General features: G+C 45.6%; 1 protein-coding gene across 3 annotated transcripts in view; it reads left to right on the forward strand.

Annotated features, from left to right (window-relative positions):
• INPP4B (inositol polyphosphate-4-phosphatase type II B) overlaps nt 1-19383 on the forward strand; it is a 2522842-nt gene that overhangs the window by 2229299 nt on the left and 274160 nt on the right. For all 3 annotated transcript variants that reach the window (XM_069242568.1, XM_069242569.1, XM_069242570.1), the window contains one exon: nt 1321-1493. In XM_069242568.1, the coding sequence (XP_069098669.1) occupies nt 1321-1493 (173 nt within the window). The remainder of the gene's footprint in view (nt 1-1320; nt 1494-19383) is intronic.

Genomic DNA, 19383 nt, shown 5'->3' on the forward strand with positions numbered 1-19383 from the left:
ACTTTCCTACACACTTTTAAGTCAATATTGCTATTATTGTGAAGGTGAGAGTAAAAGGAACACATAAACTATTCACCCAAATCTTCTGCAGTCTGAATTGATAAACATTTACACTGTCACAAGCGACAAATGTATAAATTTGCTTTCTTGGCCACAGTGACTTTGAAAATGGGTGCTATTCCCTACAACATCCAAGAAATTTAAAACTACATTCTTTGTCCGAAAAACACAATTACATAAAACATAGTGTTTGGATGCTACTGGCACACAATTTGTTTTAGAATCTGCAGTTTGTCTTGCTGCATCTGGGGTCGAGGCTGAATTAAGCAACGCAGAATTATAAAGCAGAAGTAAAATCAACATCACTTGCGTTGGAAGTTCGAGATTTTGAAACATACAACACCAGTGTTTCAAGCCAAGTCAGATGTAGCCTTCACATATGCTGCAATAAGGCAGTGAATCATCCTTGTGGCATGCAGTGGGCTCAGGTATAAGCAAGGGTAAGTCAAACGCTGTTGTATATGTGAGTTACTGTGGTAATTAGAATTGTCTTCGGGTGTGTGACTGGACATTGAAAAGATTACGCATAGGACCTTAAACACTGGACTGTGGCAGAAAAGTCTAACCAATATATTTTTTCTTAACAAGAAGTGATTTCACGATTTACTAAAAATAGCCAGAGTTGCCTAACACCAAATGAAAGATTACTCATTCCAGATCTTAATAACCCCTTAATGGACAGAGCTGTACCCCCTTGCTTCAGAAAGTTTGTCTGTGATGCAGTATGTGTTCTTTAGCTCAGCATTGTTTATGCCTGACCTCGCTCACCATGGGATTGAATTCCTTGGCTTTCTAATGCAATGGTGGTATTCTGTGGTGGGAACCATATGATAAGGGACTTCAACTTGGATTAAAAGTTCCTTCTACCTGTTATTCTCACTATCAATTTCCACACCCACCCAGCGCTGGCGGGGTGGACACTACTCACTTTTCCTATGGGTGAAAAGGTTCTGACCCTGAGTTCCGCAATGGCAAGGAGTAGTTTTAGAGGCTACCCATATGGCATCAATAGGAGTGGTGAGGTGTGATTTGTGGTATTTGCAATAGTTTTGTTGAATTACATTGAAAGACACAGAGCTTTACCAAATCAAGAGTTCATTCTGTGTAGATACGTTTGGTGAAGAATAAAAAACACAAACCCTCTAATACACTGTGACTCTCAAATATAGATTTTTCAATGTTGTGATTATTGAAAATGCCATCTTTCCACCTCATAACATCTGGTAACTCTAGTTATGATGTGCTTGTATATTATTCTAGGAGACTGGAGTGAGCAGCTGCAACCTGTGATAGCCACACTCAAGGAGTGTGTGCAAGAAGTGGTGGTCAGAGCTAAGAAGTCCATGATTTTTGTTGTGCTTCAAGAACTTGCGTGTGGATTACCACAATGTATGGTGCTTATGCAAAGGAGAGATGCCGTCTTCAGTCAAGCGGTAGGAAGATCTTCACATTTATTCCCATATAAAAAGAATTACATTTACTTGAATTATATGCAATACAGTAAGATACGTATGTATTAGCCTGTCAATGTTATGTTTAGTACAACACTGTTTTACGGGGGACTGACTAGATAGTACAGGATTGTCTGTCCCCATTTGAAGATGTGGGTGTTAAGCAGACTTACGATTTTTCGTGTTCATAAATAAGTTCTAAATTATATGATGTGGTTCATTAAGTAAGTCAGAATATATATGACATATTAGCCGAATCAATTAGTATTGTGTGTTTCATGATAACTGTAGTGGAAGATCCCACTGGCAATTACTTTTAAATTTTACTTGAGGCATTTAGCGTGTTTCTAGCTTTGCAAAGCTGTTAGACTGCAGCACACATGACTTACCAGAATACTGATGACAAGTTCAGTCAAAAAAGTGTTTACAAGGGCATTTGGGAGACAAAAGGCTGTGGGGAACCATACATGTGCGGTCAGCACAGTATCCTAACAGCAAAGGGAACTGTCTTATTTGGAGGGCCTTGAGTTTGTACATTGTGGTGGGATAGCTTATCTTCTAGTCTGTCTGGTCATGGCCGGCTTTAGGGTGGTGCAAGCTTTGCAGCTGCACCGAGTGCTGACCTGGATTGGGGGGCGCTGTGTTTAGCAATAACCTACGAAACTTGCGAATTAAAAGCACTTGCTGAAACTTTCCTTGTGCGTCCAGCCTTCAGGAAACAATTAAAATGTCAAGATAACTATTGTGATTAATGTTCCTGCTAGGTAGAGAGATGGGAGTTTTGTCTAGGCAGCTCTAACTCGCTTTAAAGTAGCATAGCTGGTTAATATGCCCGCTGCAAAGAACAGAACTATATTTTATGTGGATAGCTGAGTGGATTAGTAAAGCCAGCCTTTACAAGTCCTTTAAAACAAATGAATGTATGTGAAAGGGAGGCTATGGGGAGATGAGGGAACATTTTCCGGTGGTAATGAGTGAATCCGAAGAGGTAGTCATGGAGTGGGGGATGCCAAAAAAGACTGTCGCACCGGGCGCCACCAGCGCTAAAGCCGGCCCTGTGTCTGTTGCAGTTTTGTAGTTCCAGTCTGTTGGGGAATTGGCTTCTATTGATGCAAGGACCGGGGGCGATGGTGAGTTGTTCCACTATATAAGAGATTGACTTTATCACTGCCACTTACACAGCATGTTTAGTGCATTTTCCTGGTTTTATGTGATTGTAAGAGGCGGCTGCTAATATAAAACCCTAGTATTGATGTTATTTTGTGACCTGTAACCTGTTTACCATGACATTTCATTCTAATGGCTGTTAAGGTGGGCCTGGAGCTCTATGACTAGTGCATTTATGAGTATTGTCCCAGGGGATGGGAGGGGTAGTTGTTCAGGTCATCTGGGTCCAATGTGTGCTTTCTGGGTATTGGGAATATCTGACCGGTTGTGAATGATGGTTTGCAAACTCATTGAAAAGGGAAGTGTTTTCTATGGTTAGGTTTGGATTCAAGGGTATCATTTGTAAGGGATTTTAGGATGTATGATGGGTGGCCTCCAGGAGGATATTTGAGAGATCTGGAACAGTTACTGCCTAGAAAAGGTACTATATATCTGCTTCCATTAGTACAAAGGGTAGAGGTATGTGAAGAAACATCTAAGTGCTTTGACATTATTGACATTCTTTTTCACTTGCTTGATTTTTTCTGTATAGTATGTTACGGTGATGTTTTAGGTTGATGCATTTTTCGACGGCTTTATAGAGGGCTTTGCTCCCAATTGCTTCTGAAATGGTGATTAGATCGTTGTTGGGTTTAGCTATGAAGAGTGGTTTTCAGACTATGATGCAAACATGTTTTGAAAGGGCGTCAGAGTGAGTCTTGGGCCACAATTTGCTTGTCTCTGAATTGTTCCTTTACTTCGCTGACTTGTCAAATTCTGTGTCTGTTTTCTCTGTTCGTAGGATATGGTTTAGGATAGGTCAAACTTGGTCAACTTGTTCTTTGTACAAATGTTGCAAAATCAGCGAGCATGCTACTGCAGTCACATTGAAATAAACCATTGGGAATATTTAGTAATCTTGTCTACTGAAAGGGAGGAACCAAATAAAGCAAATGTGAGTCCAGGTGGTACATAAACGTTAATTGTTTCACTGATTTAGGCAAAAACCTCAATCTAAAATTGTTGCATCCTATGACATAAAAAAAGGTATGCCACCGAAGCACCTATTTTCGAATAGTCTGCATACAGCAAAAGTGTTAAAACGAAGATGCCCTTAAAATCTATAACCTATTAGCTATTGTCTCATTTATTTTTATTTCATAAAATAAGTTTATTTGAATTTGTCAACAGAATTGTCATTGACCATTCATAGTTTTAGTACATGGCGCATCCTGCGTCCTATACATATGATGTCACATAGAATAATTTTCCTACCCAATGGTCCACAGTAGCCCATATTCTTAAAGAGTGCCACACACAGGGGCTTGTTTCATGAATGAAAAATATTAAAGTTGTATTTATTTATATGAGCATAGGCGAAGGCACATGCTTCTATACTAAATACATGGAACATTTTTTTATTGGGATTTGCAGTACAAACACATTCTTTGTAGATTTATTTTTGGTGAGAATGCAGTCTCTGAGGCATAGTCCTAAACATGATTTAATTTTCAGTATTTTAGTATGAAATAAAGTGAACCACGTGGTTACTGGCTAAGCCTGTCCTTGTGAGAGTCTTGCAGGTCTTGACAGCCTAAAATAAGGCTCTGCCAGCTGACCCTAAAGCTCTACAGTAATTCTCAAATGAATATCTGTACATAAACTGTGCATGTATATGAAAATAAAGACACGTTGTTCATAGAGGAAAGCCAGAAAAGTACATCATTATTGGCTAATTTGAGGATATAGTCCATGGACCTTCACCCTAGGAGAAAAAAGACCCTCATCAAACGGAGAGCTGCACCCCATGGTGATCTGAAATTTCTGGAGTGCATTGACACAGACACGTTTGAAAAAACACTCTTTGTAGTGTTCTGGTCGTGTCTCACAAGAGTGAAACTGTGCCTTTCTCCTCCTGTTAATCCGATCCTATAAAGAGGTCATCACGAAAGGCGCAGACAAACATCCTGTAACTGGTCAGTGTGGACGTGGACTTGGTGAAGGTATCGCTTGTGCATGTATAACGGCTGAAGAGGTTCAAGGAAAAAGCTGAAACCTCTGGGATCTTTACTGTGCACTGGATTATGCAGTAGAAGCTTTCCTCTGTTATTGGTAGAAACAACGGAAATCTTTTCGACTCTTAGAAACCTGGGAGCTAACGAGATCTTGCCGCATTCTCGAAGAGGACAGATCCTAATGCAGAGACTGTCTGGTGCAGAAAGCGGCAGGGGGAAAGACAGCACTCAAGGAAGTGGAAGGTATTGGAGTAGAAAGAACGCAGACTGAACCTATTCGAGGCAAATTGCCTGCCAGATGAAGACACAAAATGGGTGTTTAAAAGCTGTCTGTTTGTTAACAGTTGTGAAGAAACATTGTACCATTTGAGATGCGTTTTGCAGTTGGCAGAGTTGAAGTGTCTATAACAACCTGGACATTTACAGAACTCTTTGATGTCTGCTCAGTTACAGACAGGAAGTAAATACTCGCCCCACACATTGTAAAAGTTAAGTACTAATAGTAATAATCCTCAGAAGTAGCTGGTCCCACAGCCTACAAACATTTTTTTTAATATAAAAGCAAACCTGACTAACAGGGGTGAGCAGGGGTGAGCCCAAGGCAGAAACGCCCTGGTTCTAGATAATCAAAAACCTAATTGTTTAAAATACTGGACTCAAAAGTAGCTTTGCATCGGTGTATTAAAGATAACAGTAACAGAAGACAGCATCCCACTACAGCAATACCACCTTGACTATTCTTGATGAAATGGCTCCCTTTCCCTCAAAACAAAATCTTTAAAAAAGTCGGAAGAGAGGTTCTCTGATGTGCTAAAAATGGAAAGAAAATTGATAAATGCCTAAAATTTATAACTACCTAAGGTAGGCAGTTGGGACAACAACTTTGTCCTATCTTACTAATAATCATCCTATGTGATGCTAGATCTACTAACTTTCGCTCACCTAAAGCAACCGACTTCAAACTTCCGAGAGTTTTAATAAAGCAATTTCTCATCCAGAAAAACGTGACTAAAGAGTGTTACCAAAAAAAATACAAAGGGAGGTTTGTGATATAAGAGAGAGGCCTTAAGACTAGCACACATTGCAGGTGGCACCTAGTGGACCCCTCGGCTTTGTGGCACAAGGTAGACACTGAATGGAGATGCCAGGCCTCCACTATTTCAGTCTGACTGGAAAGGGGAATCCCAGCGTACAGAGAATAAAGAAAACATATGGGTTACCCAAGAGGACTGCTGAGGCAGAATCGCTCCACAGCACGTTCTAATTGAAAAAAAAGTAATATGACAACAAAGAATAGGAACTTGGTTAGATACAGAAAATCAATACAAAGTTAGCCTCACGGAAATGAACGGGGCTTCCGAAGGGAATATCAGTTTTTCGTGCTTGTTGCAATCGGGAGGAAAAAAATGTTATACTTCCTTCAGAGTTACCGTCATACTCGTAGGAAAGTAAAGAAGTGGGGTTAAGTGCTAATGTACAGCTAACGTTCACCCCCATCCTTCCTATTTCCTCAAAAGTAGGAATGCAGAACTCATTTATAGCATTTCTATTTCAGTCAGTAAGTAAAGAGCCCTAAATCTCTCGTTGGTCCAGGGACCTGAGGCGTGATGGGTATGCATGAATGCATTAAGTGCTCAAAAGCGTACTCTTTTGCTGAAAATGATTGCCCCATCCACACGTGCTTTATTTATTTTCCTGTGTGCGACCTCATGAGTATTCTGTAGTCTTGCTGCTCTTGAGATGAATTTCTGTTATCGATATCTGTGATTTATGCAGCACCAAATCTTCATAAAATCTTGCCCCCATCCAGTCTTTCATCTGTGACTCTGTTTAGAACTATCCATACTGGACACAATCTAATGTGCCAGGCATGCGAAACTGTATTATCCTGAGACACTTGCAGTTGTCAACTTTATGTGCCTGTTTAACAAGAGAGCCTAAGCTAGTGGATCATTTAGTCTTTTGCAACATTCATAGGTGGAAAAACCTGACCTGACATTAACATGTATAAAGTGAAGTTTCTCATATTATATTATTTTAAGGTTGTGATAACACTCTGCTATGTGTGTGGCTTAATGTGGAAATTTCGTGTATGCCTTTTGCTTAGTCATGTTTTTTTTGCTATACCTTTCTTTTAATCTTTTCGCCAGAGCTGGATTGTACTGGTTGTCCTTCGGGGAGCTGTGATCATTGTTGCACATGGGCTACAAGGCTCCTTCTGTAGTACCAAAAAACGATCTCCTCTTACAGCGGAAACACATTCAGAAGACTGAATATCCTCCTTTTTATAGGTGCATGGCCCTATTCCAATAAGGCTGTTCCTTTGCCAATGCTCATTATGCATATTGCTGAATGATGCTTACAGACAAAGGCTCTGGTGGCTGTGCAAATTATAAACATCAACACTGTTGCTAAATATACTCAGCATTTGCAGTGGCAGGCTTATCACTGGCATGCACAGTCCTTATCTAAATCAGGCATACACTGGTACAAACAGTAAAAGGGAGTAGGAGCACACTGCCTCACATCCATGCGCCATTACCCCTTTGCATGCTGGTCAATGTAGTACATATTTTCACGCTAATTTCAAAGTTCATCAAAAAATGTTTACCAAAATTGGTGCAGCCATTGCCTTATCTCTAGACACATGTGTTTCTGGATTATTCCGACATCAGTAGAGAATTATTCTGGGGTTGCTGGACATGCTGTCACAAATTTCTTCAGGTACCAATACCACTCCGGGCACGCAAGAGCTCCAAAGCACGTAAGCTTGTAGGCTTGAGGGAGCCTTTTTAAACAGTAAAGGGGGGTAGGAGCACACTGCCTCACATCTATGTGCCATTACCCCTTTGCATGCTGGTCGATGTAGTTCATATTTTCACACTAATTTCAAAGTTCATCATAAAATGTTTAGCAAAAGTTTTGCCTTATCTCTAGACACAGGTGTTTCTGGATTATTCGGTCATCAGTAGAGAATTGTTCTTGGGTTGCTGGACATGTTGCCACACTTTTTTCAGGTACCAATACCATTCCGGGCACGCACTGGTACAAACATACTTTTGGACTAATTGGATTATATGCACCCTCATCTTTGCCATTATGTGCTGCAAAAGCAAACCTTTGATTGCCAGTTTGCCTCACTCTCTCTTGCAATGGAGGGTACAGTTCATAATCTTTCTATTTCAATGGTCTGCAGTATCTGTGCGATAATAATGAGAACATGCTGAGGGCCTCTTGGAAGTCAGTGATGGGAATGATATATGTATCAGATTTGGAACATGGTATCACCACAAGCAGGTCTGTGGTGTCCTTTATCATCATCAAGGAGGCCTCCATATTCTGGGAGGGTGTGGGATTGAAGACTGACCTCTTTGAAGAACACAATATCACAATGCATTAACTGTCTGCAAATCAGCTTCCTCTTATTCATTGACTTTATGGTTGTCATTAACCATGTATAGCCCCCCCCCCCACTGACTCTTTGCTAGGTCTGTGCTATGGAAATACCAAACACATATAAACATTTGAAAACAAGGGGAGTGCTGTCCTGTTCTGTGAATAACTTGAGACCTGGCAATAACTGAAACCATAATTCCTTCTTTCTCATTACTGAAATGGGCACAAGAAGAAGTTAAAAAAGAGCAAGTGATCTTCAACTTCTCCCCGTCTGTCGGCCGACAAGGGACAAGGGAGTGTCTGCATTCTAGGTCTCTGTCTTTGGAGCCTGCGTCTGGGTCGGCTCTGAGATTCCCTGAGTTTCCAGCAGCCGGTGTGACCTCTGCCCAACTGAGGGAATTTTATGCAGCCATGCGCTGCATATTTGGGCAGGAGCATCTTCCGGTCCGGCAGAGTCATCAGGGGCCCCCATTGGGTTCCTCAGCACCAGAGGTCACCCATGGATCTGTTCCCGGATTCGAACCAGTATCGGTCATACCACCTCGACTCCAGTTCTGACATCGATGCTCCTGGCCCTGCCAGTGTCCACTGGGTGGCATCGACTTCATCCTTATTGCCAACTCCAAAATAGAGCCAGGCCAGCGTTGTATAATGCTGAGTTCGGCAGGGGCTTTGCCCCCTATGTCAGCTCCTGATCCTTTCTCCTGTGGGAGGGGTCGCTGGACTCTTTAGAATCCAAGCTACAGGAATCTGAGGACTGGCAGATGGACCTGGGTAAAGCCAGTGGTCTCGACACTTCACCTGACTCTGGCATGTTTTCTTCTCCTTCCGTGAATACAGAGGAGTGTCCTATTCAATGGTGGTGCGAAGAGCAGCCGAGGTCGTCGATCTCAAGCTACTTTTTGTGGCAGTCAGGATTAACCTACTGACAGAGGTGCATTAGCTTGGGTCTTCCTCCTCTAAACCCCATTTGCCCTTTAAAGAAGCCCTTACAGATGTCTTACTGGTTACCTGGTCCAAACCTAGCACAGGGGCTCCTCTGAACAGGACCAAGTAGTAGACAGGGTCCCTGACCAAATGAGGAGAGAGATTCAGGGAAAAGTACAAAAAGTAAACAGTATATCACTCTCCTAAACATTCAGAGAGTCAGCTCAATCCACGAGGACAGAGACTGAAATATTAGATGTAGAAAACTTCTTTCTTCTTTAATAACAATCCACATTCATTCTCAATCTACATATATATTCAAAATAATATACAATATTTTAATCAAGCTTTAAATGAAACACACCCCCCTCCCCAAATCATCTTGAAACGATAAAGACAGACAAGACCAGAGACAACTCACCATACACAACAACATATACAACATATAAATACACAACATTACATCAAAAACATTTGCATCACAAATATTTATGCATGCTGTATATCCAACTCGTAACTGAATGGAATATGGGTGATCTCCAAATGGTTTTCAATAGTTCGCTCAAAAAAGTCTCTTAGACATATGTCAGAATAGGTGTCATACAAATCGGTGCTGATAGTATCCATTCAAATATTTACTGACAGAACTCCATCCAGTGAATCCATAAGATATAGTTCATTTGTAAGATATAGTTAATTTCAATTGATGTAGCTCCATTCACACGTATGCCATCAAACTTGACACGTGTGCCATCAAACTTGCCGAAGCACGTTTTCGGTGGACTTACACGTCAGAGTCAATACATCTTACTCACAGCCATCTTCATCAGGGCATTGAATCCTTAATGATGTACAACATCGTCTCTTCGATTCTAGTAGAAGAAAAACAAGGAAACTTGTCTCCTATTTAGCAAAGCGGGGCCGCGGCTGCTTGACCGATGGAAACGGGACCAACCAAATGGAAAAACCAACTCATCTATGATAACACTGCCGCGCTCCTCTGAACAGGTCAATCACCCGCCGCCATAGACCTGCTCCTAATGACATAGCATTCTTGATGCAACACTCCACCCCTGAGAGCTTGATTATCCAAGCCGCTACGTCCCAGGGCACATTCCCTTCTGCACCCCCAGATAGGGAATCAAAGAGGCTTGACCAACTTGGGAAGAAAATGTTCTCTTCCTCCAGCCTGGCATTGCAGTCCATGAACACAGCATGCCTTTTAAGCAGTTATACCAATATGTTATGATACACAGTTTCTCAAGTGCTGCCACAGGTCCTAGAGGAGGCCCGGGCCATTCTCTCTGAAGCTGTCACTGATGGGAAAGGTGAAGCTAAGTTCACAATCAGATGTGGGCTGGACATGACCGACTCACTAGGCAGAGTGTTTGCATCAATGGTGGCCTGGAAGTGCCATGCCTGCTTGAGGACGTCTGGCTTTTTGGGGGCTGTCCAATCCACCATTAGGATATGTCCTTTGATGGCACCGCTCTCTTAGGAGACAAAGCAGACTTGGCGCTTGTGTGCTTCAAAGATGCTCATGCTACGGCCAGGTCCTTGGGCCTAGCAGCTGCCACTTACCCCCTCCAGTTTGCTTTTTGCCCCTTTTGTGGCCATGGACGAGGCATCTCATCATGTCCGTTCCCCTCAAGCCACCGTTCTGCGCATGATGCCAAGCCTCTGCATGGCCGGGGACGTGAGATTCACTGTCCTCGTGGATCAGGAAGCCAGAGGTCCAGCCAAACCATTCCTCCTCCTCCACAGTGACCTTTAAACCTTCCTAGTTTGACAGTTCCCCCACCAGGGACCAGTTGGAGGCAGGATTTACCATCACCTGCCCCGCTGGCAGTACATCGCTATTACAAATATTCCGAAGGGGCTACTCCCTCCCCTTCATAACTACCCCTACAACCATGCCACCATCCTATGATCGGATGATGGAGGATCTGGCGTTTTTCTGCGAGGAGTTAACGGCTCTTGGCCAAAGGAGCCATAGAGAAGAGTCTCTGTGCCAGAAGTAGGTTTTGGTTGTTATTCCCCCTATTTTCCGGTGTCCAAAAAGGACAAGGGCCTGCACCCTATTCTAGACCTTCAGTTCCTCAATCTCTATCTCAAAAAGGAGAAGCTCAAAATACTCACTCTGGCTCAGGTCTTATCTTCCCTGGACCCAGTATACTGGATGGTACCATTGGACTTGCAGTACACTTATTTTCACATCCCCGTCCTGCATGCCCCCAGATGTTACTTGTGGTTCACAGTAGGCCACGAGCATTTTCAGTTTACTGTGCTCCCCTTCAGCCTTACCAGTGCCCCTTGGTGTTCACTAAGGTGATGGGGTTGTTGCAGCTCATCTGTGCAGGTCAGGGGTTTCAGTCTCCCACCTGCCTCAGCAACTAGCTGTTGAAGGCGGGCTCACCCCAGTCTGTTGTCTCCCACCTCCAGAGTACATCAGAGTTCCTGCATTCCCTGGAGTTCACTATCAACTTGCCAAAGTCACAACTGACGCCCTGTTAGATGATAGGACACAGTGCAGTTTCAGGCTTATCCTCCTGATTGGCAAGTCCAGGATATTCAGGCTATAATACCAATGTTTCAGCCTCTATCCTGGATTTTGGTGAGAATGACCCTGATACTGCTGGGCCTCATGGCTCCAACATTCTGTTGACAACACATGCCAGATGGCCAGTGTTTCCAACAGAATGTAGACCTGAAGCTCCAGTGGGCCCAGCATCAGTGGAATCCTTCCAACATGGTCCAGATCTTGGAGGGAACTGCACAAGATCTTCAGTGTTTGTTAACAAATTGCAATTGAGTCAGAGCCATATCCCTCCCCTCTTTCCCAACCAGATCTGACAGTAATGACAGATGCATCACTCCTGGGATGGGCACCCACCTGGGAGATGCGAATAGCAGAGGCATCTGGTTTCAGTCGGAGTTCGGACTCCACATCAACCTATTGCAGCTCCCTGTGATCAAACAGGCATTGAAAGCATTTCTTCCCTCTCTCAAAGGGAAAGTAGTGTAAGTGTTCACAGACAATACCACTGCCATGTGGTACTGCAACAAACAGAGCGGGATGGGGTTGTGAACCCTTTGTCAGGAGGCTATGCGCCTCTTGATATGACTGAAATGCCAGTGCATTTCCCTTGTGGTTCAACACCTAGCAAGTTCTCTGAGCACCAGAGCAGACAAAATCAGCCAACAATGTCTGGTAGATTTTGAATGGTGTCTCCATCCGGTGTTGCAAGATCTCTTTCAGCAGTGGGAAGAGCCTTGGTTAGATCTCTTCGGCTCTGAAGAGAACTTGCAATCTCAACAGTTGTGTTTCCAAGGTGGCACTTGCTTGCCGATGCGTTTCATCTCCAGTGGAGCTCAGGTCTCCTATACACCTTTCCGCCCATACCACTTCTGCCCAGATTTCCCAAGAACGACCAGGCCCAAGTGATGGCCATCAGACCTCCGATCAGACAGCCCCTTCGGGAGGATCTTCTGTCACAACAGCAGGGGAGGGTTTTCCACCCAAACTTGTCCAGTCTCCACCTTCTTGCATGGAGGTTGAGTGGCGGCAGTTAACAGATTTCGGCCTTCCACCCAAAGTCTGTAACATACCTTGGCAGCCAGGCGTCCCTCCACCAAAGCGGTGTATGCCTGTCATTGGCATAAATTTGTGGCATGGTGTACAGATAAGTCTGTTGACCCCCCCCCCCCCAGCTGCCCCTCTTTTCGAGGTCCTTCTCTTTATACTTTCTTTGGTCCAGCAGGGCTCTGCTTTGGGCACTCTCAAAGGTTATCTATCTTCTATTTCTGAAATTACCTGATCAACCCTCTTTGTTTAAGTCTCCTATTGTTAACGGGTTCCTTGGGGGTCTTACCCATATGTTTCCTCCCTCCCCATTTATCATGTCCCAATGGGACTTGAATTTAGTGCTGACTTTCCTCATATGTCCTCGTTTGAGCCACTACATAATTATACTCTCATGCTCTTGACCTTAAAAACAGCTTTCCTTGTGGCCATTACATCTGCCCACAGGGTGAGTGAGCTGCAGGCATTATCATCTAAGCCTCGAATACCTCACCATCTATTCTGACAAAGTGGTACCTCACAGTAAGGCTTCATTACTCCCTAAGGTGGTTACGCCCTTTCATGTAGGCCATTTCATCCCCTTGCCTATTTTTTTCTGCACCCCCACCTCCATCGAAGACTCCATGGCTTAGACTCAAAAAGAGCGTTGGTGTTCTACCTTGACCGTACCAAAGAGTTTTGAGTGGATGACTGTTAGAAATGGGGTCTTTGGTTGGCAATCAGGTTACCCCCTGTCCAAGCAAGGACCCTCATTCTAGTCAGGGTAAGTCACACACAATCCAAATTATCCTGTACCCATCCTCTGTTAGCTTGGCACTGAGCAGTCAGGCTTAGCTTAGAAGGCAATGTGTAAAGTATTTGTGCAATAAATCATACAATATCACAATATAGCACCACAAAAATACACCACACAGTGTTTAGAAAAATATATAATATTTATCTGGATGTTTGCAGGTCAAAACGAAAAAAAAGATGCAATAAAAAATGTAATGATATCAGTGGAAAGTGATATAAAGTGTCTTAAGTCTTTTAAAAGCAAACAAGGGGGGTTATTACAACTTTGGAGGAGGTGTTAATCCGTCCCAAATGTGACGGATATACCACCAGCCGTATTATGAGTTCCATAGGATATAATGGACTCGTAATATGGCTGGTGGTATATCCGTCACTTTACTGTCACTTTTGGGACGGATTAACACCTCCTCCAAAGTTGTAATAACCCCCAAAGTCTCTTTCAAGCACAAATTACCTGGTTTGAGTGAAAAATCTCCGCAAGGGGCCGCAGAGGAGGAGATGTGTGGAAAATGGTGTGTGCGTCGGTTTCGCCCCTTCACACATGGACTTGCGTCACTATTTTCCACGTGGGAAAGACGTTGCGTCGATTTCTGGCGCTGCAGATGGGCCTCCTCTTCGGGTTGTGGGTTTTTCAGGCGCCCGGGGTCTGTGCGTGGAATCCTGGGCTTGTTGGCAAGCTCTGCGTCGTTCCGGTGGGCGATGCGGGGAAATTACTCCCTCGCGGCAGGTGCTGCGTCTATTTCCCCTCTGGGAGTCGGGCGTCGTCATCCCAGGTTGGCTGTGAGTCGATCTGGTGGGCCGTGCGTCGAAGTTCCGGTCGCACCGCAGGTGCTGCGTCGATCTTTTCCTTGCGAAGTCTAGCGGCGGCATCCCAGTTCGGCGAGCGGTGAATGTTTCACCTCAGCACAAGCTGTGTGTCGAATGTTTCCCCGCATAAGGAGTCCAGTTGCAAGAGAGAAGTCTTTTTGGTCCTGAGACCTCAGAGAACAGGAGGAAAGCTCAATCCAAGCCCTTGGAGAGCACTTCTGCAGCAAAGCAAGAGAGCAGAAAGACAGCAGGGCAACAGGCTACAGTCCTCTGTTGAAAGCAGTCAGGTGAGTCCTTTAGGCAGCCAGGCAGTTCTTCTTGTCAGGGTGCAGTTTGTGGTTCAGGTTTCTTCTCCAGGAAGTGTCTGAGGTGGTAGGGCAGAGGCCCTATTTTTATACCCAAATGTGCCTTTGAAGTGGGGGAGACTTCAAAGAGTGGCTTAGAAGTGCACCAGGTTCCCTTTCAGTTCAATCCTGTCTGCCAGGGTCCCAGTAGGGGGTGTGGTAGTCCTTTGTGTGAGAGCAGGCCCTCCACCCTCCCAGCCCAGGAAGACCCATTCAAAATGCAGATGTATGCAAGTGAGGCTGAGTACCCTGTGTTTGGGGTGTGTCTGAGTGAATGCACAAGGAGCTGTGAACTAAACCCAGCCAGACGTGGATTGTAAGGCACAGAAAGGTTTAAGTGCAGAGAAATGCTCACTATCTAAAAGTGGCATTTCTAAAATAGTAATATTAAATCCAACTTCACCAGTCAGCAGGATTTTGTATTACCATTCTGGCCATACTAAATATGACCTTCCTACTCCTTTCAGATCAGCAGCTACCACTTCAACCATGTATGAGGGCAGCCCCAATGCTAGCCTATGAAGGGAGCAGGCCTCACAGTAGTGTAAAAACGAATTTAGCAGTTTTACACTACCAGGACATGTAATCTACACAGGTACATGTCCTGCCTTTTACCCTCACAGCACCCTGCTCTAGGGGTTACCTAGGGCACACATTAGGGGTGACTTATATGTAGACAAATTGGAGTTTTAGGCTTGGCAAGTACTTTTAAATGAAAAGTTGAAGTGACAGTGAAACTGCACACACAGGCCTTACAATGGCAGGCCTGAGACAAGGTAAAGGGGCTAGTAAAGTGGGTGGCACAACCAGTGCTGCAGGCCCACTAGTAGCATTTAATCTACAGGCCCTGGGCACATATAGTGCACTCTACTAGGGACTTATAAGTAAATCAAATAGTTCAATTTGGTGTGATCCAAGGTTACCATGTTTAAAGGGAGAGAGCATATGCACTTTAGCACTGGTTAGCAGTGGTAAAGTGCGCAGAGTCTAAAAACCAGCAAAAATGAGGTCAGAAAAAGAGAAGGAGGAAGGCAAAACGTCTGGGGATAACCCTGCAGAAGGGCCATTTCCAACATATCCCCCTTCCAGCCTAAAGCCAGGGTAGACTAATCAACACTGATGGACTTCCCTGCTTAAAGCGATAGAACATGGACAATGGCCCACTACTGCAGGGGCACTTGCCAGTTCTACCCCTTTCTGAACTCAGTGAGTCTCCTTTGTCTATACTCTCTGGGGCCACTGAACTGGCCCATGGGGAACCCTTCTCATCACCTGAGGACCCCATCTGTTAAGCTCCTAACTTTAACATGCTCACAGATGTATCCCAGTATGCAGACAGTACCACCATGGCCAACAAAGTGATGTGGCCCATTCCATTCCTTGGGTCTGACTTCTGTCCCCAACCCAGGGAAAACTCTGCCCACAAGGACAGAAACCAACAGACGCCACTGACAGCTGTCAGTGTCATGAGCCAGGCCCCAGACCATCCACTATTAAGTGGAGACCCTGAGGGGGGCTGTTAGATGAGCTTCTCCTCCAGCTGGGGGTGTGGTAGGGAGCTCCCAAGGGGCTCCTGAAGCATCCCAAAATGGGGGGCAGTAGCCCCAGGGGTCTTGCACCCCTTGTCCATTCTCACCAGTCCAGGGGTGGGTCCCTGATACTGGTCACTCAGCCCAGGGTCTGTAGCCTGAGGCTGAACAGAGGACAAGGGTGAGTCCTTCCTCACCGTGCCTCCACATCTGGGCTCACATACCTTCCTCTGAGGAGTGGTACTGCCAGACATCTGAACTGTCAGGGCACCCCTAGGGGTCAACCCTCTCAGTTCTCCTGACACTAGGGGAAACTCATTCCCCAGAATGCAGTCAATGGGCAGCTGGAGACTAACTATGACCCGCCTCTGGGTCACCTCCCCACCCCACTCTGGGGACACCAGGGCCATGGGGCGGAAGAAATCCTCCCCAATGGCTGCAGTCACTCTACACACCTGTCTGGTGTACCGCTCTGGTGACACTAGTCTCTCCACCATCATGGTAAGACTAGCCCCTGTGTCTCTCAGAGTGGTGACTGGGACCCAATTCACTCCCACCTGGTGGAAGTGATGACTCCCACCCTCAGGGATCACCAGTTTACCCTCTGAGTCCACCTCCCAACTAAAGGAGATGAAGGCATGGTCTACGACCTGCCCCTGGGGACTCCTTTTCCCTAAGGCCACATGAGCCACCCCTGAGGAGGTCCCAATACTGGGTGATTTCTTTGGACAGACAGAGTCCCCTTTCCTGTGTCCTAGCTGGGAACACTCAAAGCAGCTGGGTTGGGAATGGGATGCTTTGTGCCACCACCCACCAGAACCACCACCCTGTTTCTCAGATGGGGCATGGTAACCCTTTCCTCCCCTCTCACTCTGGGACTTGTCTGGGTCATCTTTAACCTCCCCCTAACTCTGATGTGGGGGAACTGGAACCACCCTTCCTGGGGTCACTCCCAGGTACCTTTTTGGACACTCTGGTACTAACCCAGAGGTCTGCTTCCTCAGCAAGCTTCCTGGGATCAGTCAGCTTACTGTCTACTAGTTGCTGGCGCAACTCTGTAAAACAAATACTGAACATATGATCTCTCAGAATCAAATTGTACAATCCTGTGTAATCATCTAATTTGCAGCCGCGCCCATCCATTCAGTGCCTTACTGGAAAAGTCAAAGAAATCTTCCCATGTTTGTGTGGACAGTTTGGTGCTGTCCCTGAACCTCTGATGGTATTTCTCAGGGATCAGCCCAAACTTGGCAAGTAAAATGGCTTTCTGAAGTGGGTATGTGTTTTGATCTTTTGTGTCCAATGTGAGAAGTGTGTCCCTCCCCAATGCTGGCACATAACTCCACATAGCTGTACCCCATTGCCCTTCAGGAACCTCATGAACCCTTAGTGAAACTTCATAAGCAGCTAGCCATTTATCTATGTCATCTCCCACCACAAAACTGGGCACCACATTTTTGGGTATACAAACCTTCTTTTCTCCAGCAGGTCCTGTCCGTTTGCTGCCACCATTACTGCTGGATTCAGACTGTTTTGCCTTAAGATCCAGCTCCTTGAGACTCAGTTCATGAGCCAACAAACGTTTCTTTTCAGCCAAGGCTCTCTCAGCTGCTTGTGCTTCTCTCTTTGCCCTTCTTTCCTCCTGTTGAGCCTCAATTTTCAGTCTTGCCATTTGCAATTGGAACTCCCTCTCCTCTCTCCTTTCCTCTGCGGTCAGGCTTTGATCAGAGACACTGTTCCCTGGTGTGAGAAAGTAGCCTCTTTCTAGCCTTGTTACCCGCACTTTTGGCCTGTTTGTGAGTATATGTCAGTATGTTTTCACTGTCTCACTGGGATCCTGCTAGCCAGGGCCCAGTGCTCATAGTGAAAACCCTATGTTGTCAGTATGTTTGTTATGTGTCACTGGGACCCTGCTAGCCAGGACCCCAGTGCTCATAAGTTTGTGGCCTATATGTATGTGTTCCCTGTGTGATGCCTAACTGTCTCACTGAGGCTCTGCTAACCAGAACCTCAGTGGTTATGCTCTCTCTGCTTTCCAAGTTTGTCACTAACAGGCTAGTGACTAAATTTACCAATTCACATTGGCATACTGGTACACCCATATAATCCCCTAGTATATGGTACTGAGGTACCCAGGGTATTGGGGTTGCAGGAGATCCCTATGGGCTGCAGCATTTCTTTTGTCACCCATAGGGAGCTCTGACAATTCTTACACAGGCCTGCCAGTGCAGCCTGAGTGAAATAACGTCCACGTTATTTCACAGCCATTTACCACTGCACTTACGTAACTTATAAGTCACCTATATGTCTAACCTTCACCTGGTGAAGGTTGGGTGCAAAGTTACTTAGTGTGTGGACACCCCGACACTAGCCAAGGTGACCCCACATCGTTCAGGGCAAATTCCCCGGACTTTGTGAGTGCGGGGACACCATTACACGTGTGCACTGTACATAGGTCACTACCTATGTACAGCGTTACAATGGTAACTCCGAACATGGCCATGTAACATGTCTAAGATCATGGAATTGTCACCCCAATGCCATTCTGGCATTTGGGGGACAATTCCATGATCCCCCGGGTCTCTAGCACAGAACCCGGGTACTGCCAAACTGCCTTTCCGGGGTCTCCACTGCAGCTGCTGCCAACCCCTCAGACAGGTTTCTGCCCTCCTGGGGTCCAGGCAGCCCTGGCCCAGGAAGGCAGAACAAAGGATTTCCTCTGAGAGAGTGTGTAACACCCTCTCCCTTTGGAAATAGGTGTGAAGGCTGGGGAGGGGTGCATTCCCCAGCCTCTGGAAATGCTTTTGATGGGCACAGATGGTGCCCATCTCTGCATAAGCCAGTCTACACAGGTTCAGGGATCCCCCCGCCCTGCTCTGGCGTGAAACTGGACAAAGGAAAGGGGAGTGACCACTCCCCTGACCAGCACCTCCCAGGGGAGGTGCCCAGAGCTCCTCCAGTGTGTCCCAGACCTCTGCCATCTTGGAAACAGAGGTGTTTGTGGCACACTGGACTGCTCTGAGTGGCCAGTGCCAGCAGGTGATGTCAGAGGCTCCTTCTGATAGGCTCTTACCTCTCTTGGTAGCCAATCGTCCTTCCTAGGTAGCCAAACCTCCTTTTCTGGCTATTTAGGGTCTCTGCTTTGGGGATCTCACCAGATAACGAATGCAAGAGCTCACCAGAGTTCCTCTGCATCTCCCTCTTCACCTTCTGCCAAAGGATTGACCGCTGACTGCTCAGGATGCCTGCAAAACCGCAAAAAAGTAGCAAGACGACTACTAGCAACCTTGTATCGCCTCATCCTGCCGGCTTTCTCGACTATTTCCAGGT

This window comes from Pleurodeles waltl, chromosome 1_2 (assembly GCF_031143425.1).
Source record: "Pleurodeles waltl isolate 20211129_DDA chromosome 1_2, aPleWal1.hap1.20221129, whole genome shotgun sequence".
Taxonomy (NCBI): Eukaryota; Metazoa; Chordata; class Amphibia; order Caudata; family Salamandridae; genus Pleurodeles; species Pleurodeles waltl.